The sequence below is a fragment of the Cataglyphis hispanica genome, chromosome 5, assembly GCF_021464435.1.
Source record: "Cataglyphis hispanica isolate Lineage 1 chromosome 5, ULB_Chis1_1.0, whole genome shotgun sequence".
Taxonomy (NCBI): Eukaryota; Metazoa; Arthropoda; class Insecta; order Hymenoptera; family Formicidae; genus Cataglyphis; species Cataglyphis hispanica.
Genome location: NC_065958.1, coordinates 3409858 through 3432315, shown reverse-complemented (window position 1 = coordinate 3432315; position 22458 = coordinate 3409858). Strand labels below are relative to the sequence as shown.

General features: G+C 38.6%; 1 protein-coding gene across 9 annotated transcripts in view; it reads left to right on the top strand.

Moving 5' to 3' along the window:
* Nucleotides 1-22458, top strand: part of LOC126849663 (glutamate receptor 1) — a 215976-nt gene that overhangs the window by 2682 nt on the left and 190836 nt on the right. For 3 of the 9 annotated variants that reach the window (XR_007687423.1, XM_050591705.1, XM_050591706.1), the window contains exon 1: nucleotides 411-681. The exons of 3 other annotated variants lie outside the window; for them this stretch is intronic. Coding sequence is in view for 2 of the 6 variants with exons in the window: in XM_050591705.1 (XP_050447662.1) it covers nucleotides 444-681 (238 nt within the window). In the remaining 4 variants the exon portion in view is untranslated. Of the gene's footprint in view, nucleotides 1-410; nucleotides 682-14754; nucleotides 15015-22458 lie in introns of those variants that run through there. 3 more of the 9 variants (XM_050591712.1, XM_050591709.1, XM_050591711.1) reach the window with 2 other exon arrangements.

Here is a 22458-nt window from a genome sequence, read left to right as displayed (position 1 = left end):
ATGCGCGTTAAACGTACGCTTCCATCCCGAACTACCGTGGTAAAGCACGAGGGTGCGACAGAGGGAGAGAGGATAAAATGGGACGTTCTAGAGAGAGAGAGAGAGAGAGAGAGAGAGAGAGAGAGAGAGGATGGAGGATGCTCGCGCGCGTTGGTGGTAGCGGAAGTCGCGACGGAGAGAGGGCGGATCGAGAGCGAGAGCGCTGCGATGCATCGTGGGAAGGGCGAGGGATGGCTGGGGTGGCTGCTGGTTAAAGAGGTCCACGAGCATAAGGGAGAGAGAGTGAGAGAGAGAGAGCGAGAGAGAAACGAGAGGGGTACAGTATATGGGAGGTGGGAAGTGGGGAAGAGAGAGGACGAGAGGGATGCTGGGGCGGTTCAGGCGAGACCGAGTTCACGCCAAGTAGAGTACGGCAGTTTGTGTCAGACTACGGAGCTCGGAAGATGCTCCCGGTTGTTCACGAGACGGGTGGACCACCCTCGTCGCGAGGACGGTGTCGCGCCATCGCGATTCCTCACGGTATCGTCGCGTCGGTCGTCCCCCGGGAAGCCGAAAAGAACGCGGGAAACAGCGGTGCCGGTAGAATCAGCAGACCAACATCTACTGCCACGATGATGACTATGGCCTTAACCGTCCTTCTGATTCTGGTGCCCGCGGTGTTTTCAGACAAGATTCCCATTGGTGAGTGTTGTTTGTGTGTCGTACATATCGATAACGTATTGCTTAGACGCGACGTCGGATCTTCCGGATGGTACTGGACTTACATAGATATAGATGTTTCACGAGAGACGCGCCGAGTTGAGTGCTCGCCGGGCTCAGCCTCCTCGTCGAGTACATCTACCGTCGGCAGAAGGGTTACTGAACTCGTAGGTGTATATAGCTACCGTACGCAAACATACCGTTCGCTTATGTATTCTAAATACTTAGCCTAGTATACACCGTACCATCAATAATATCGGCTTTTCCGATGCAGCGTCACGTCGATTGCGATTCCGCGATAGAAAAGTGCGTTAAAATAAATAGTTTCGCAATATACAATCACGATTGCAACTTCGTCAGCGCCATTATCTTGATCAAAGTGTATGATGACAGTGTTTGAAATCTCTCACGTTTTAATTACGTGATATTTTAATATTTTTATTTTTGAGATATTTTCTTTATGCTTAAGATAAATAATATACATATTATGGAACATTAATAAAATTGGAAGGATAATAAAATAAAATAAAATTCTCTTTGTCTACACCAAATAATATAGTAATCAAATGAACGTTTCTTATTTCACGCATTGTTTACCATATTTGCGTATCGATATCGTTATGGTTTAAAAACACGTTCGATGTAACAAGAATTGTAGTTAAAATCCATTTTTTCAGTATCTTTTCAGTAATACTCTCTCTACGTTCTCTTGTCGTTTTTTTACTCTTTTTTCATGAAGGTAAGAACAAATAAAATTCTTTTAAACTGATTATTTAAAAGAATTTTCAAATTTTTATGCTAACATTTTTATTTGTTTACATTTTATCATTACGATTATATATATATATATATCAATGAATGACATAAATCAAATAGCTTTTTCGCAAAAGCTGTATTAAATGATAGTTATATCAGAGAAAAATTTACAAAACGTATATTGCAATGTGGCATTTCCGTATAAATTGAGCAAATTATTTATTTCAGTTATAGAATTTTTCAAATATTCTATTTGTTGTTTGTAAAAATTTCTTTTCTGTGATTTATACGGCTATATTATTCCCAATTGTTTTATATCTCTTCTGATTTATATATATTCTGATATTTACATATTTTTATGTATAAAAAAATTTTGCTTTATTCATATTCTTTTTAGAATATATCTGCAGTTTTATTAAAGAATCTATTAACATAAAGATATATTTAATAGAATCAATTAAATCAAAGAAACTTTAAGTTCTTTTTCATTTTAATAAGAGAGTTGAAGGAATATAGCTCGTCTCTGTCATTGTTTTTAAAAATCTCTAGTTTTGGAAGTAATATAAATTGCTCTTATACATTGATGATTTAGTTTGAATGAATGCGGTTTCAATTGATTTCTTCTTACGATCTAAAAATGGGAAGATATAAGGAAATAAGAAAGCAAAAAGTAGTAAAAAGGAGAGACGAACGATAGTTAAAGTTTCTCATTGGAATAATTGAACTTTTACATGTCAGAGCAATCTCGAACGTTGATCTTATGCACAAAAGCTTTTTCCTCTGGCAAAAGCAGCCAAAATTTATAGGAAAAAACGTAAAGCGCGTTTTTACAAACGATCGAAACGATATTCGAAAAATATACAAAATGGCATAAATACTGCCGGATGCAGTTTGCTCCGTTCTGATAAATATTGGAAGCTTACAAAATATTTTTTTTTCATCGTCAATAACATCGTTGAATATTTAACTTTTTACTTTTGCAATACGTTTATTTATATTTCAACATACCATTCGCGTAAATATTGTCGAGGTTCGGATCATTACCAATATTATACAAACATTTTATATTTTTCACGACCGCCTGTTTTCGATAGATATGATATTATGATATTTGATGTGTACTCAACATGGTCGCGTTACATTGCATGCGGAATATATCGACACGTCGTGATTGCAATACGCATATGTATAATATAGTAATAGCGGTTAATCAATTGATTGTGTTTGAAATACTTCAGCGCGCTTGTGTTCGAAATACTTCAACGTATAAATGTACGATATTTTTAATCGAATATACTGCTAGATCTCTGCAACAGCTTATATTCCATCATCGTACATTATCTTCTGTAACCAAAAATTAATTTCGTCCACGTTAATCGATCAGTTTGAATTGTAAAGCCGTTATTTAGCATTGAAATTACAACTGGATGAATATTTACATGACTTATCTGTAAGCTTCACTTCATCATTTAATGTTAAAATAATTAACGACCACAATAATATGAATTATTTATTATGCGGAAGTTAAGAAATAATTGCAAATACAGAATTTGATACACACCCATACAATTCGTATAATAAATGGAGGTGTTATTTAAAAAAAATATCTTACAATTTTATACAGTTTTTGGACATAAAGCAGCCGCGTGGAAATAACGTTATTGAAATAATATCTCGTAACAAATGAAGCGGTGCAATTTAATCGATTCTATAAATGTGCATCTGCTCGTTCACGCTCGAAAATCGAAGCGCATTGTAATTAAATCGCGCCATCAAAAAGCGTTTAGCACGGTCCGTATGAATTGTGCAAAACATTACTGCCCCGATGGATTACCACGCGCGAACGTTTGCCGTCGTTCTTCCGTCCTCATGAAATATTCCGCCTCTCACCAGGCTCGCCGACGTTTTCGTTCTCTTCCTTTCTTCTCCGTTGGCTCTTTCGTCGATCAGAAATCCTTCGACAAAGTCCATCACTTGTAAAACGGTGAACGATGCTCGTTTAAAAGCTCGGCGGATTATCGTCATTGCCGATTTTAACGGACGTGAACGGTAGTCCGAATGGCGAGAAATAGAGAAACTAGTGGAAAACTGAAAGAGAGACAGGCACGTATAGAGTAGTTGTGTTTGAGAGGAGGAAAGGGAGAGACAACGAGGATAGAAAGGGTATGGTGGAGCACGTTGAGCGAGCAGTGAATAATGAATGTCTATAGAAATGACGGCATCTCTCTTCTGCAGTTATGCGAACGAGGAAAAAACGGCGCGACAGATAAGTCGACGAAAAGATGAGAAGGAAAGTTGTGGCAGACGGGAGACGATTGTGACATTGTGACACGGGGGTTGATATGGTACGCAGAAAGGGTTCGTTGCTTCGTGTTTAAATTATGCTACACGCGCGTGCTGCATTTCTCCTCGTCGCGTGAAAGACGTTCCTTGAAGGATGCGTCGTACTTGAAAAACATACCGCGTAGCGATATACTTTAGGCAGAAATACGCGAAAGGGATAGTGAAAACGTATCGGAGAGAGGGGAGGGAGAAAGAAAGAAAGAGAGAAGAAAGTTGACCTCAATTTACGCATCGGATATCAACGCTCTAGTTAACATCAGTGCGATGCATACGCGCCGTTGGCGCGTTTTTTCATTAAAGCTGTAAAATTAATGCGCACACAAGCGTACTACATTCGTAAAAGCGAGTTTTAGATTTTGTTTTTTGTGTTTAAAACCGCGTGACTATAAAGTAATACTAAAATAGTATCAAGCAATTGTGCTCTCACAAACAATTATTTTTCGCTTGAACGAGCGAAGGCGAAACACAATTCCCATAATTTTTACAAAAGCGTAGCATTTCAGTGTAATAAAAAGATTATGAATAATGGTAGAAAAAAATTTCAAAGATAATTACAATATTATATATGATAATGATTGAAGTTTCAAGAAACGAAGGAACGCATACTCGCGGAATTTAAAATATGTATTTTCCTAATTCGCGTAATGAATTTCTCTTTTCATATTTATTTATAATAGCTTAAAAAATTGGGCCTTTATAACTGAATATTTTAAAAATATATTTTTCACATATATTTGAGAGTTTTTAAAAGAAAATAAGTTTCTCACGTTAGATTACAAAAATTACGGTAATATTTATATTTAATTATAAAAGGATTAATTAAAGACTTTTTTAGCTGCAATTGGCCGTCAATAACATTTTTTGTTCTTCTATCCATTAAGACTATTGACTATTAATATTTTTACAATGTCAAAAAAATTTTTAGGAAGCTCCTATAGAGTTGATGTTATATATTTCGAGTTACCATACATATTTTCAAGACCTTGAAGATAAAAGAAAAATATAAAATTTCTATCCATGAAAAATTTTTTTTATATATCTTTTTCTATATTTAATACATTTTAGGATTTAATATTGAAATAGCTTTGCAAAAATAAATACATACATTGACATTCTTCTTCTATCAAAAGGCAATATTAAATCATTTCTCGACAATAATTGTCAATATTTAGCATTGATATTAAAACATTGATTTAACATTGATATTAAATAGACTTATTTTCCGCAAACTTTTATATCTTCTCGAATGAAATAAATTGCAAAATCGAGTGTATATATACACAAATATATATGTATAGACGCGAATAACATACTTCTGTAGATGCGTTGGAGATTATTAAAAGATTTAATCGAGTGACAGCGAGTACTCGGCGGAACTCTAAGCGTTCTTGGTATGTGATTGATATATGCCCAGAATGCGCGTTCGCTGGCCGTATCATGGTATACGGTTGAAGATACCGGCGTGTGATGCCTTTGTAAAGGAAGGCAAGGGCATCTACCACTCAAGCAGACCCGTCGGTCGCCTAATGCGATTAATAGCACGATACTGCCAGACAAGGGAGACAGGACCGTGTACCCGTAGCCTTTCCATCGCTGTGCCTTGCTGCGCACACTGTCGAAGAATTTGCCTTCCGTTGCCAGAAGCCGGCAGATAGGAAGGCGAAATCGAATTTCGTGCGTCCGAAGTATTGCGCGAGTTAAAATGAGAGTCAGAGAGAGAGAGAGAGAGAGAGAGAGAGAGAGAGAGAGAGAAAAGGGAAATTCTTGCCGCTGCACCGTCGAAATATCCGCTACCGCTGTTTGAGTACGGCGAGCGATTTAATGGTCAAACGGCTGAAATGAGTTCTCGAAACTATGCGGACAATTTTCTTACATCTTGATGTACGTTAGAAAAAAAGTTATTTTATTAATCATGACTTATTATGCATATTCTATTATAACATAAATTTATACTTTTCTGTTAATAAAAAATAGACTTTTGAAATTTTGTTAAGAATCAAGATATATTAAAAATATATAAATTTCTTTTTTGAGCTCTGAAATGTATGCGACAAGTTTTTAGATAGCATATTTATAAACTAGAGATCCGAGAAAATATGAGAATTAAACAGAGTTGTGAAGAATGAATTAGCGTCGACGTTCCGAGCGCGGCAAGAATTTCCCTATTATCCTTATTGCGATATTGGTACAAAGGAGAGGCGTTCGACGCTGGGACGTTGAAACGTCGGAATGTCTCATGCATGGTGCATCCGACTGCCAATTTATTGTTCGCATAATCGTACGCAATCGTGGTCCACGTTATTCGAACGGTCGTGTAATGCCAAGCTGCACTGTGTTTCTATAATTGATGCATTGCCCTCCCTATTATAGAATGACAAAACCGCTGGTTCGTATACGGTCATCGACGAGTATTTCACCGGGTTCGAACACGACCGCGCCGTTACGCGGTATCCACCCCCTCTGCGAATCGTGCCCTACAGTACGCCATCGGTATTCGCGCACAGGAGCTTTCGCATTCTCTGTGTTAGAGCTATTAATATAGAAATTCGAGTTCGCGAATTTGCGAAATTTACCGCGACTAAAGATTCCGCGGTTTCATTTCTACGAAGCAATCACGTTCCAGCTGATCTGCTTCGCTCGTGTATTCTCGTATTTCGAGACGCCGCTATTGATGATCGATGGACGAGTGGCCTTATACAATCAATTTGCATTATTTTTAGATTTTATCAGATTATAGTTAGTATTACACGTAAAGAAATGTACGTCGAATATGAATGTGTGAATTTATTATCGCGCGTCTTCTGCTGGGAAAAGAGGATTATTCGTAGCTTTGTTGCGGCATGAAAAAATAAAAATCGTCGAGATAATCTGCAGCGTATAACTCGACTAGTATTTATACCACGCCTCTATTAATTTCTATTTCTTCAGTCATAATGCAAGCATTACGCGGTTTACTGGAATCTGATAAATCGTATTGTAATAGCAAGTAAATTGGATTCTAAGTGAAGAACACTGATTTACTTCCGTTCTCTTCGATTTGGTCTACTAATTCTCTTGGACGCCACGAAACAATTACTCTTGCGCCCCATGGCTATAATTTACTTGGGTCGTGAGTTTTTAACTTCAATCCAATTTACCCTGCAATCCTTGTAACCTGTGACTATATCTACTGTGTTGAGAAGACAGTATAAAATTTAAAACTTGCAAAACTTTCTAACAAAAGCTAAAGGAAGAGAAAGAGAGAGAGAGAGAGGGGGGGGGGAGGAGGTAACAATACGTATTTTTGTAACAATAAAAGTTTTACAAAATTCAATGTAATAGACAATTTTACGCTTAGTACACATTCGACGCCCGCTTTAACGATATTTATAATTATATTTTGACATACCTATATGCGATGCATCTGAATATCTTATGCGTTTATACAATATATGGCGTCAGGCTGTCTGGTTGTTGAGCATCAATGTCGATGAAACGCATATCCATTCGTGTCGAGGAATAACGTTACCCTGTCGTCACGTATGTGCGTCCTACAGTACCACGCTGTAGATTGTACCAACCATTACTATCGTTGCGGCAATAGCAGCAGCTAGTAGAAGCATCAGAGACGACCGCGAGTAATCCGATATTACCGAGCCGCTTTTCCTCATGGAGCTGATATGTCTTCATAGGAAACGTCGTAAGGGTTTTCAACCAATAGGGGTTTATTGTTACGGAAAGCGTATTTACCATTGTATTCGTACAACGCTCTTGCGGTATTGCGTGTGTATTTTACTTGTGTACATTGCTGTATGAAGTTATTTTCCTCCCTATTATATATATATATATATATATATATATATATATATATATATATATAAAGCAATTATTTCTGTTGTATATAATCTCTTTTTTAATTCCTGTACATACTTTATTTTTCTCGAGCTACTTGCGTTTGTCTAGAGGATGCGATTATTTTTAGAGATATTGCCCTCAAATATATATCATGTTTAGAGAAACGTTGTGAATATTGAAGTTCGCTTAGAAGATAAAAAAGAAATATTATATCGACTAGCTGGCTATTGCGTATGATATTCTATTGATTTTCTTTTTTCGGTACGTTTTGAAGCTCCATGCAGTTACTTTCACAAGAGTCGAGCACGCATCGAATATTTTTCGACTATATGTGTGCACGTACATGTTTGCTTGCGATGCAGCATGTATCCATCCATCGCACATGGGAATAACGTTACTGTTAGGTACAAGTCTGCATATGTGTCTTCTCTTCGCATGGATACGCGACCGCATATACGTTATCCATGATAGTTCGTAGTGGAAAATGTCAGTGGCTCGACCGCCGAGTGCAATCGCCTCTACGATGCCTCAGTAAACACTTCGAGGATGTCTGACCAATAGTCTGTAACAGACGCACAGAATGCTATTGCGACCGCGACGATATTGTGTTTATAGGCATTTAGAATTTTCATAACAGTAATTCGCAGAGTAAACCGGCAATATATTTCCGTTATTTATAAAAAATACAATTTACGAAAAAATACTTTATTTAAAACTGTTTCGTTTTGATGGGCAGCGCCGCGTATATTGTTTTATTATAAAAAAGTTTTATATTGTTTTAAAATAATTAAAAACAAATAAACCTTATTTTTATTCTATGATTATTCTACTCACATTGTCTGGTTTGCATTCATTATTCATTATTATGCTTTTCACAAAATGAATCTAAAGAATTTTTATTCTCTACAAATATTTTTACATCTCGTTTTGTGGTCAAGATGAGACGATTAAAAAAGTCGATATTCGAGATTAGCGGTACGCGAGAAAATTCCGCGGCGATAACTCGCTGCGCAAGATATCGTACCGTCTGCCGCGAAGATTGTGAAGGGGTTAGTAGCATCGGTGTGGGATATCGCGCAGCGAGAGTAGCGGGAAATAAAAAAGACGAAGTAGAGAAGGCGGGCTTCGATGGAATCAAGTTGGGGAAGAAGTAACGCGGGAGCAAGTAGTAATGTCATAGACCGACTTGGAGACGTTTGCACAGGAAGCCAGACTAGGTGGAAGGCGACGGGGAAAAAGGGCAAAAGTGAACCACGCGAAGGAGAGAGATCGGGGATAGATCGGCAGACGAATAAATAGGATAGGGAAGGATATGGAAAAGTAGAGACACGAATAGATAGATGAGCGGAAAAGGGGAAAAAAAGTTATCATGAAAGTCGACGGAGGCGAGAAGCATGCGAAAAGAGACTCCGTAAAGGGTAAGGGAGACATAAGACGCGTGTGAGCTTTCCTGGAGAAACGTCAAAACGCGAAAAAGCAGAGAGGAAAAGAGAAGAAAGGACGGAAAAACGGGTAAGCGAAGAGGTGGCGAGAGACGGGGATACGTAGGTGGTTGCGTGAGGAAATAGTAGAGAAGCGAGCAGGAATGGGACAGGGATAAGGGGATCGATGCTTGACTCCTCGTCGGGGGTTGGTGTACCTATATCCTTCTCCTCTACTCTTCTGGCCCGGTGGCTTCTAGAGCCACCGACGCCACACGGCCATTTGCCAGCTTCTTCTTGCTCGAATCCGGGACGGTTATTAAAACTCGCGTGGCCTCCGAGCCCCGTCAACGGCTACGAAGGGAGGAAAGGGAAGGAGAGGGAGGCTGAAGTTTTCCCTACTTCCGATTCTTTGCCGGAATTTAATTAAGGCCGCGACAAGGAGCGCAACGTCGTTTCGAGGATCGGCCGGTTCGTCGCTTTTATAATATCGTGCTTATATTACCCGACACCGCCGCGTTATCACGAACCGATTAATGCCCGAGGAAGTAATACGTCGTCCGCGTGCAAGAACACCGCATTGTCGTCGTACGATGCGCCGGTACCACCTTCTTGTGTTTGCACTCGAGTCACGTACCTGGAGAATTCTCGTGGCTGCTGATAGTCGCTTGTCCAAGAAATAGACGTAGCATATGCCGGAATGCATAATATCTCATTTCTTCGCAAAGTATAACTTCCACTTTGGCATCTTATTATGTATTCACATACGGTATTCATTATTTTATTAAAATTAATTAAAGCAAATAAATCAAAATCTCAAACAATATATATTATAAATTATATTTATATATTTTTATCAATTTATTTCTAACAAAATAATAAGCAACAATGTTTATCTCTATTGTATTTATTATGAATTTTTGTAAAAAAGTAGTTTTTTTATTTCCCGCGTGTAACGCGCGTTATGATCGCTGTCATATTCCGAGAAGTGGTTATTATATATAGACGACAGGAATCATTTTCCGACTCTCGTGAATCGACCAATGTGCAAGAATCTCCATTCAAGTTTAGACGAGAAGTGTATGAAAGCAGAAATAAACGGAAACGGGAAGTGCAGCGCGGAAAGAGATTCCCGCGCGCCCCTTTTGAGGGGCGGCATGCTTCATGTTGAAGAAGAACATCCCAAAAGCTGGCATCCCAGTCGTAATTTTCTCGCTTTGGTGACTCTGTTATGAGTTACCCGGCGGGTTGGCGCAGAACGACCAAAATCCCACTTGGCAGACCACTGCGGCTTAGGAACATGACAGGGATGCGCTATCCTCCCATAGAGCGAAAAGAGGGGCCCTTGCGGACCGCATTACTGTTCCGCGCGCGATATTCGTATTTACACGCCATACGTCAGGACGTCCAAAGTGGCTCGTGATACACGCTCCTGTGGAAGGTCTCGAAACACGAGATCGAGCCGTCACGCAGGCTTAACGTTCGCCCGCGCGCGCGCGCACACGCCGTTACCCGAGGGGTCCGCAAATATTTATCAGTACACACGATTTCGGTTTTCCCATCTCGAACGTTGCGGGCTATTCGACGTTCGATGGATAAAGCTAGAGAGGAATGTCTAAACGATGACTTTCAAAAGTATAGGCAATAACATTAATAGCAATAACTATAATTATATAAGGGATAATTATAATTATATAATAAGACACTTTATGCAGTAATGTATTTTGAACATATATATTAATATCACGTTGATATGTTGTAAAAATGAATGAGGCAATGAACGGATCTCTAAGCTTTAAAAATTAGCATGATTATCTGCTTACACTTATTATAAGATATTATATTGCAGAAATGTTCTATTAAGGAATAACAATGGGGAACGCAATGATAGGCTAACGTTAATATACAATTTCACAATGAATCAACGACGAGAAGCTCACGTGGGTTGATATTACTACCATAATGACTATTGCCACATTGTTTCTGCCAACCGAGTGGTATTTACAGTAAGTGCCTCTCTAGCGGGGAGAATGATCATTGTTGTAATAGCGACAGAATTTGGCGTAGCGCATAAGCTTTTATCGTAAAGCTGCGAACGGGAAAGAGAGTGAGCAGTATCCGACCGGTGGCCTTTAATGGCGGAGATTATCTAAGATAGTAGATATCGCGCGGAGAGTAAATTCCACGGATGGCCAAGACTCTACACGGCCGGGGGATATTTCCTACGATATTTTATCGCCCACCGTGCGTGATACGACGGCCCATTAATCCTGTTCTTGTTTCTGGACTCCTGTCTCTGTCTTCTTCTTTCCTCTATCATCTCTCCTTCCTCGTCGCGTTCGGATCGCCCTCCTCTCTTCTTTGCTCTCTTCGTGACTGTCCTCAGCCGGAAAGATGATAGCGGGGCCGTGGAAACAGTTTGTTACGCGGCACCAAAAAGGCGCGATGGGTAAGAGAAACAGAGCGAGAAAGAAAGAAAAATAATGAAGAAAAAGTGTGTGTGTGTGTGTGAGAGAGAGAGAGGCTTGTGCTTTTCGGGACGGTTAATATTTTTAAGAACCTCTTCTCTCTCTTCTTCATAGTAAAGTACTAACTCGAGACTGAAACGCTCTCTGAATCATCCGAGACAACTTTATTTGCGACCGTCACACCAGCTTCGGCGACTATACACTATGTCTTTTCGCATCTCAATATATATAATAACGCGTCATAAATGTCATTTGCAACTTTTCGATCAAGCGTCCTGAAAAATATATCGAACGCGGGTATACGGCACACATTCCGTCGGGAAATTGGCATTACGCTTTTATGCGATGCCACCGTTTCAAAAAGTCGCACGGGCATTTTGAAACTGCAAGACTTTGAGACCATTGGGACTTTGCATATTGTTACCACAAATTCTCAGTCGCAGCGTGCACGTTCTACATATTGTTTCCACAAATTCCGACGCGGGTTCTATCCAGAGATCCCAGATGGACTATATTTCTGACTCGGGAAGAGTACCCAAAAGCACGTTAAACAAGAATAATACCGGCGCATTCAAGAGATCAAGCGGTTTGAATATAGAAAATTAAATAGCGTTATAGCGGCTCGGAGACAGATGAGCTAAAGGAGACCTTACATTTCGCATGTGCGACCATCGGGCATGATGCGTGCGGGCTGTCTCGCGTTTTGCGTATATAATGGAAGGTTAACTCGCGAGTTGCAAGCACAGCAAAGTTGACTCCGGTTTTGCCTTTAGCGGCGGATTAGTGCGGCTTCGCTAGGATTCACGGCGGCGCTTAATCATTTTCATTGCCCTCGGTATGCTGCCATCTCGAGAACGCGGAGGATGAGGCGTCGAGCGGTGGGATTGGATTTGAAGAGGGAAGCCGAAACTCTCAACGGCCGTCTGTCGCTGCTGCGTCGTCTACAGACGACGTAGGGAGTGTTTCTGCAATCGAATTATCACATAAATGCTGGAAAAACGGCATAAACTTTCAACCGGTATGCAGCTATCATGGAAAATTTTCCCCAGCTCCCCTCTTCGCTCTTTATGAACTATTCTTCCCGTGAAATACAGTAATATCCTAATTTTTTATATTAAATATATATATCTTTCGTATAATCCTTATTAAACATTATATTGATAAAATAAAATGCTTTTTTTTCTTTTTTCTCTCTTTCTTTATTTAAAAAGCTTTTTTATATTAAAAAAATATCTGTGAAAAAATGTTATAATGCTGATTAAAAAAGAAAATTATATTGCAGTTATTCAAAATTTAGATCATATTTCTATATTGCGTAGACATAAGATTATGTGCTTGTCTGATATTAATATACATATGTTACATAATCAAATATCATTTAAGATTCTATTGCGCTGTAATAAAGAATGACATATGTATGTTGAAAGATCTCGTATTAATTTTTCTACTATTTATAAATAAATATTTTCATCTCTTGAAAGACATTGGGAATGCAAAAAAAAAAAAAACTAACTATTTCTGCGGGATACCGATAATAAGCGGGCGCGTGTCAGCTGTTCAGGCTCGTGCTGTTTCGTGTGCTCGGTGGCGAGTTAACTCGCGAGTTAACTCGCGAGTTACAGCACTGCCGGTGTCTCTGATTTTGCCTTTGGCGCCGGATTAGTGCGGCTTTGCTGGGATTCAGGGTGGCGCTTAATCATTTTCATTGCTCTTGGTACATTGCCGTTTCACGGGAGGTGGGTAAGCGAGATGGTGACGAGAGCGGGGAAGATAGGGGGAGATGGTGAAATTTACTCTTAGTTCTGAATCACGTGGTAGGAACACGAATGTCCGCTAAAGATATCGTCCGTATTTTATCGCGAGAAAGGCGAAAAAGAAAGCTCCGGGGAGTCCGGCAGTAAGCGCTGATTCTTCTTGTCGATGCGCTTTTTCACATTTGCATTTGCATGCGCATCTCTACGGCATTTGAGTTGGAAGCATGTGCATTGAGGTGTAACTGGGGATCGTTAGGACGTTTGTCGGGCATAAAATTGCATCGTGATATTTAAAGAGCGGTAATGTATGTCGGAATAAAATACAAGTGCCGCAAGAAATATGTATCCGGCGCGCTCTTTATAGCGATATATGACCCGGGCTTCGCCTGGGGTCGCATACGCGGTAAAGCACACAACTTTGCTGCAGTTTGAAATTGTATTCGAGAAATAAGTCACCGCAACAACAAACTAAACTTGAGCGTCGAATGATTTTCAGACGGCAAATTTGGCAGATATTATCAGATATTATCAGATCTTAAGATAGAGAGTTCAAAGTACAAAAACAGGCCAGTGAGCATTTGGAAACATTATTCCACTAGATAATAGTGATGTAGGCCATTAATTTTAAATTATATATAGCACACAAGTGCTTTCAGGAGTTGAAAATGCTCCAACGTTTACATCGCTGCAAGAGTAAAAGTGTTGACGCAAATCAATATAGCTTTTTCGATTTTAGTATTAAAATGGTTTCCGAATTTCGAGATATATCAAAAAATTGCAAATTTCATTGCTTATAGTTTAACTTATTGTTTGAAAATTGATATTGAAAATTGGACCGATATTAGTTTTCATACACGCAAAAGTAAAACATATTAAAAAAATTAATTGTTTTTTTTTTTGGTATTAAATCGTTTCCTCAACTGTTCTAAAAATATATTAATCTAATATTTAATATTAATAACACAAATTTTTGATTATTTTTTAAACTTATATCACAAGCAATAAATTTGATAGTATTTGATAGTGATTTTGATAGTATTATATATGGAGTAATTAAGTTAAAAAAAAATTTAATATTAAAATTAATAGAGAGAAAATACAATTAAATTAAATGCGTGATAAATTCAGCTCTTTCGTTTATCCTTTGTTGTTTTATTTATAGGACACTCACTTGCGAAAATAGGAGTATCAATTGTGTATGTTAATAATAGTGTGGCACTTTATATACGTCTCTCGATGTTAATCGCATATCACACAAATTTTATTTTATATTACAACGGGGAATTATATATTTTGATAGGTAATATGATGATATATGTCGAGAGTCTCATATTGTTATGTTTTTCCTCTCGCCTTTGCGGATGATAACAAAGTAATCGGTTGTAAACAATAACACGATATATAACGCTCGATTTATGCGATGTACATCACGCTATTATTTAGTCAGGAATGTCAATCTTGTTGTCATTCGCGCGACGTGACTCGAGTAGGAAGGTAGCGTTGCGAGATTCGTAGTGTGTCGTATCTTTCGATGTATTTGCTTTTTATCTTCTCCTATTACAATATAAAATAAAATTAGTATAGTGTGTCGAGAGTGTCGCGATGTAGAGTGTCATGTGTATTTTAATAATTAGTGCGCGTTTGATCATAATTAATCGCGAGTGAGTATCTTGTAAAGTACCATGAAGCAGCAAAAATCAAACAAGAGGAAGAAGAGGAAGAAGAGATCCAGGTATTCGGTTTTTATCTTTTCTTTTGAATGACTATGTTCACAAGCGCGTAGGTTTTTAGTTTATATAATCGTTGACATGTCGCAACAACTCCAAGCAGCCGTTAAGAAATTTCCGCGGAAAACGGCGACTCAAAACTTTATCTAATACGAATTCATACGCATAGTTTCTTCGTATGAATTCCTAAGTAGGCCATGCTATATCCCAGCTGACTATTGCGCGGCTATAGATACCGAGAGCTGTTTTGGATTCGCGGCGGATATCGGGATGAAGTCGAAGGAATAAGGAGACGACAGAAGTAGGTTCGGATGAGAAAAAGGTAGTGTTGCGGGCGGGATGAGCATCGAGGGGTGAAAGGGATGAAGTCGTGTATGAGGAAAGAGACGCTCGGGATCGCGTTTTGTATCGCGGCAAGATAGCAAAGTTTTCCACCGGCGCGTACATATACATACTTACCGCATCGGAAAAGGAAAAAGCGGAAAAGATGAGAAAAGAAAGGTCGGCGTAAACGGAGTAAGCGGCAAGGATTGAAATAAGGAGGAATAAATAAAAATAAGAAGAAAGAGAGAGAGATAGCAAACATGGGCGTCGGTATTTAGAGAATCGCGGAACGGTTGTATTTTGCGAGGGATTTTGGAGATTTAAGAAACGCGAGCGTAAACACGACAAAAACAATGCTGAGAAATGTTTCTGTATTATTACGAGACTGCCGTTTTTACCGAATCGCGTCGCTACCGGCGGCAATATTATGAAAATATCGCGGAGACTGCTGATGCTGTTGCCGCTTGCCGTTTCTCGTTTGAACAAGTAACAAGGCGTGAAATTACGAGTAGCATTATCTTGGGGTGCGATTGGCAGCGTTCGCCTGCGGTGCGGCCGCGAGCCACGGGGAAACTGGCAAGATAAAATAATAAATCTTTATGTTTATTTGGTCTAGAAATTTTCAGGCAAACGCGACAATGAAAATTTTAATGACTTCCTGCGGATGCTCGCGTCTCCAAGTACGTGCCGAGTCTGCGCCTCTGATACGGGTGGGGTAAGGGGGAAGGGAGGAGAGGACAGGTTGGAAGGAACCCAGAGAGGAGCCTAGAGAGGAGCAGACTGCTCGCGAAGGGATCTCTTCACCCTTTCCTCCCCTCTTCCTTGGAAATTATAATCGCGCCACTTACCGCGGCACGGCTCGCTCGTTTCTACGTTTCTCTTCTATCTCCTTCTCTTTTCATCTCTCTTTCTCCACGCCTCTCCCTTTCACCCTCGCAGTCCGCCTTTGCAAGCCGTTGATTTCGTTCCGCGGTAATTGTGTTTACGGAACGACACGCGAGTTACAAGGCTTTGTAATTCCATGGAATTGTCGGCCCTTCGTCGAGCCGTCAAGAGATCACAGTACATCCCCCCTCTCTCTCTCCCTCTCCCTCTCTCTCTCTCTCTCTCTCTCTCTCGTAAAATAGCAGAGTACTCGTGTGTTTTTCGGCTCGCTGGATGGATTTTGTACCGAAATGTGCTTTCTAGCGGAAACGTAAAGTCTGCCGTTTTGATACGTGTTCGGGAATTGTTACGAGAAACTCCGCCAAAGTGAAGACTCCCGCGGGAAAGATATAAACTTCGAGTCGCTTAACATTGTAGGGAATTAGCTTAGATTCCAAGAAGATACGTATGTAAAACGAGAAGAAAGAAAAAAAAAACAGAGAGAAGATACAGCCCTCCTCGATAAAAATCATGCAAAGCGAAATATTTTCGAGCGCATAAGAAAAACGTTGTCCTAATACGTAAAGTGAAATTTAGTTCCGTGAAAAGAAGTCGTACTTTTTTTTTTCTTTTTCTTTTTGAGATCTCGTGCACAGTGTATTAAAAGTGCTTTTAAAGCGAAAGAGATGGTAATGCGCGCTGTAAATTACTTTTGGGCCCTAAGAGCTTTTTGCGAAAACATCGTGCCCGAAGTCGCGCAAGTCGTTTCGCGTACGCGCCGGCTTCTCGAAGATACACCGTAAATAAATTCAAGTCGTCCCTCTCCGTGATCGATAAGTCGAAACTACACGATACTTCACGGTTGTGTGGGTTTAAAGGCACGATGTAAGTTTGCCGTTTTCGGTGCCCGGGCGCTTTTACAAATTTTATACGAAATAAAGAATGACGAGGGATGGCCGCGGGACGTTTCGGAGTCTACTCGGTCGCGTAATGGTACCCTTAATGGTATCGGGATTGAAATAAATATCCTAACGTCGTTAAAGCCTATGGCAAACGACTCTATTTTACGTCTTCTAGCATCTTATATCGCGTCCACCACATCATCCGGCTGAGATACGCAAAGATATTATTCCTTTATGATGCAGTATCAATAGCTCGTAACATGTTTCTATTTACGATCAATCGTTACGGCGGCACGTCGGCCATCGTTAAATTTACATTTCCATAAGCAATTTATTGCCGTTATACTTATTGACTCGGCAGAAATCGCGGCAATGCAAGCCCGCGGCTATTTGAAATCAACCCCAAATGTTATTTAGGTGGAAATGCGATACGATCGGAGTTTGTTTTTACGCGCCATAGTTCGGTTTTCACCATGTTGTATATAAACCATGGTTTTATATAAACCATGGTTTATCAATAGTCGAGCGGAAATCCGTTGCGATGAAATAGCTTCAACAAGGTTCCGTCTTTCTCTCTCTCTTTCTCTCGTTCGCGCGCGCGCGGTGAAAACGTCTTACGTTGGAGCAAAGTAAATCTAATCTTGATTCAGACGCCATAAAAGCTAGCGCGACATCTCATTTTACGATACGCCAGGTACATATGGTACGTACTCTACATACTCTACGGGAGCTAGAATGTGCACGTCACTTGGAGTCAATTCTGGTAATAACATGTATTAAGTAATATCTGGACGTGCAAGCTATACGATAAAATCCTTAATCGAGTGCTTTGATGACGTATCCGACGATACGTTAAAAGACCTGCCTCGGGGATCGGTGCCCCGGCTTATGTCATTCGCAAAATAGCAGTTCTATGTATGCTACTAAACCGTTGCTCGAGCAAAATACATGGAAAGCACTTTAGCACGGATAAACAAAATAGAAGAGCGTTTACATCCGTTATCGTATTTCTAGAGGCATTGTCCACGATAAGATACCGTGTCGTTTTAGATACTCGAGATTTTGACACGCAACATTCGTTTTCTCATACGTATAGTTTAGTCGGAATATCGATTTACCATCTGTTTACTACAAGCCTTTGTTTTTGTTAAGCTTAGCACAGGAAGATGTTTTTAGATCAAATAAATTTTGATTTTGTAGAATTATTAGTGTAACTAGTGTACGTTCTAATAAGAGTAGAAGAGAAAATACATTGTTTGTTTTAATCAATTTCTAATAACTTTTACTTGGACCATGCGAATAGTTAGCATGATTGAACTGCTGTATCATATAATTTCGCAAAGAGCGGGAATTCGTAATCATTATTGAATGATAATTTCCGATCACGCTCTTGGAAGTGATGCTAGCATCTCCCTCGATGTCTCTCAGCACTCTGCCACTGCGTAACCTCGAAATAGCGCATCAGCATCCATTAAGGTAGCTATTCTGTTGCTTGCTAGGACGTACATGAGCGTAACTGCGCAAATGGTACGTCCAGTCAACTTCAACGTTAACGCACATGTTTGTGTCGAAATGCGTTTATGTCAATTATCTCTTTCTTAAAACTTAATATTAATCTAATTTTATCGCTTGTACTACTCCCAAATTCAATATTGATAAAATTGAAACTTAAAGATTTAAAAGTCAGATTCGCGTACATCTCATTGACATAAAAAATGTGGAATGTGATAATAAAACGAGACTAATAAATTGTATTAAATTAAAATTGTTACTACATTTAGAAAAGAAATAGTAAATTTTTTAAATATTATATTAATAATCACATTCTACATAGTATTTGTATAATGTGATATAATAAAGTATGTAAATTATTCAGTTATTTAGTTTGCAAATTTTTGAAATTATTAACTTCGCTCTTGCATCAAAGCATTGATTTCCAAACTAGACGGCAATGTATCGGATAACTTCATATGATAATGCAATTAGTGCACCGGAAGGAATAACACATGAATGAATTAATAGGCAATAATTGGAGAACGCTGTCACTGATTAACCGTATTATGATGATCAGTTGATGGAAGAAAATAAATAATTTTGTAATCGAGTGAGTTATGTGTCGCAATGATTACGAGAAAGTCGCATCATATATTGGTATATGGTATACTCATGTAAATAAGCTACAAATATTGACAATACATGATGTTGTTATTCGGGCTGTTGGTCGAAAATCTATAGATGATAACATTCTGGGTATGGAAATGATTCCAATTCGATATTATCAGTGATAATGCCTCCAGCCCAAGCGCGCTGTACTCAAAAATTAATATCCGTGCAAATTCATTGGCACTCTGCACTGGAAAGTGAATGTAATCAAGCGTCCGATATAACGCGGTTACAATCACACCTCTTTATTGTCTAATTAAAACCAACCTCTCTTCGTTCTGCACGATTTGTATTTGCTGACTCAATACAGGTATAATTTCCGCGTTTTAATAAAAAAGCTAACATAACTGTTGAAGAAAGTTGTATAAAAATGAGAATTGCCGTGTACCGTATGTGAGAATGCAATTTAATTACGAAAATTTTCGCTTGGATTAGTTTATATATTATATATGATATTATATATGACATATGACTTCACTTTATTTAATTTTATTAAACGAATACACAGGTCTGCTAAATAAAATAAAATAAAAAAATTGCATAACAAATATTGTATACCAAAGTTACATTAATATTACGATATTATTACGATTATATGTATTTTTACAATAATATATGATAATATATATTTCAAAAGCGCATTGAGAATAATGTTACAAGTCTTATTTTCACATTATATACGACATCTTTATCGCATATGTGTAATAAACAACGAGGATCAATTGTTTGAGTAAGATAAGGGGATTACGGATAAGAAAAATTTTATTCATTGAGAAATTGTAAACATGAGCGGTAATGCCTATTTGTAAACACGAAAATTTCGGCATAGACGTGTCTCTTGTACAGAATCAATATCTCGAAGAGGGTAAAGTACCAGACAGAAACAAAATTTTGCGGTGGGATGGCTATTGGGAAAGGGCCAATAAGACTCCTGTTGAATTTATTTGCCAAACACCTCGGTATCGAGGGTTTCGTGTCGAATGTCAAATATAACTCAAACAGACGAAAGGCTCTTCCTTATTTCAGCTATATATATAGATTATACATGGAAAGGTGTATGGCATTGGAGTCAAGCACCACCTACAGAACGTCCTTACTTGTCTCTTGCTTTGTATATTTTTTTTTTGCAATCGACGGTTTGTGACAGATAAAACAACCGTATCAAAATAATAAATATAAAGCATTACATTGTGCTTATATAGCAATAAAAATCATTTTATAAAAGCTAAACGAGCCTTTTTTATACATTAAAATAATTTTATATGTTCAACATGTGAAATAGATTAATTTAACAAAGGCTTGTTTAATTTTTATTAAATAATTTTTATTGGTACTGAGGCACAATAATAATACTTTGTTACTTTAACGCACTTATTTTATCTGTCACGCATCGATTAAAAAGAGTATGCAAAGTAGAGAGGAAAAAGAGCGTAGAAACATTCTGCAGATTGCTTAGACTTTTTAAAGAAATTAAATTAATATGTACATATTTTTAAAACTTTAAATACACTTACAATTTCTATAATTTTTTATTTATAAAAAAGTATGTTTTGAAAAATCGTTAAAAATATTCGAAGTACTATAAAGCTGCGCAAGTCATCACGAGATAATTTTGTTTCAATGAAATACATTTTTTAGAGGTAAAAAGTTTATACACCTATGTGCAGTCGAGCGACAGTTCGCGCTGCCTCCAGAGGATACAGATTTCGGGGCGAGTGCTCGGGAGAAACTTCTTAAGAAAATACGTTCCGAGCAATCGGTATCGGAGTGCGAAGTCTAGTTCGAACTTTCGCGACTGCTCCACCTCGGTCGTCCGGCTAAGCAATCTTCTTGAAACTCTCTTGACTCCCCCGAGGAATCGCTATCCGAGTTGGTTCAGATGATAAACACAGGACTCTATGATAAGAAACGTGGAGTATCCTCGCGATGACGAATAATTGAGTATTCAATATTACGTTTTGTATTACGTAGAATCGCAAGAGAGAAGGGCTGAAGGAAAATTAATACTTTTGAAAAATGTTTGATGAGTTTCTTTATCAAATAGAACAGCTCATGTTGAAATATATAACACGATGCGATATTCGGATGTACATATTTTATAACACATATAGCTTAACTATGTGATCATCAATATAAGATTTTTTTAAATCATATATAATTGTGTTTTTTAATATGTAAATTTTTCTCCTCGCGTAAAAAAATTTGAAAGCTTCTATTTAAAAAAAAGAAAATCGTTTTTGCGGTTTTTGCTCTTCGTCCTCGAAAGTTAGGAGATGGAAAAAACTTGAAGTTCAAATGTCAAGACGATTTATTATTGTCTTTCTCTCTCTTTCTCTCTTTCGTCTTTCTTTCTCCTCGTTTTCTTCTCAGCTATTGTGATTCGTGTTGACTGTTGACTGGATAGTCGACAGGGTAAAATGGAACCACTGCAACGACGAGGCGAAATGAAAGCCCAGCACTGGAAGCCCCGACCGTGGTTGTGCATTAAGTTGAAATCCCCGTATTTGCTCAACGTGGAAAATCGTGGAAAATCACTGGAAAATCCACATCGCCGAAAACAAAAACGGCTCACCATGTGCAAATAGAGGGGATTGCGTTGACTCATGTTCGCTTACAAAAAGTATGCGGATTGACTACAAAACATTACACCGATCGCCGACTCCTTTAATTAAATCCATTGACTGTATATTAAGTAAAACGTTTCGAGCATTAATGTTTTAAAAAAATGAATAACTTACATTTTTCGGTTATAAATATACATAAACCTTTTTAGGCAGGCAGAATTTTTTATGCTTTAAAAAAATTTTAACGCCAGGAGAAAAGCTTGCGAGTGGATAAAGAGGAACAAATATAGATGTGTTCGCGTTGCTATTCTCTCAAACGATTCCAACTTGCGTGAATATCCGGCCTGAAAATGACATTTTGCAAAATCGACAGTTTTCTACCATATGGGTTAACAAATCGTGAATAACTCGAAATTCCGGAAGCCGTTAAAGCTAGATGAGGACGTGAGAAGGATGGAAGATATACAAGGATGCAGATGACGCCGTGTCGCCGCGCGGCTCTGCGAATTATAATTAAATTTAAGTACGCAGCTCCGGTAGTTACGCAGAAATGCATGTGAGATTTTGGAGCGGAAATTACTTCGTGTCGTTGCATGGGCTTTTGGCCTAGTACTTTATACAGTACGTAAGTAACTATGC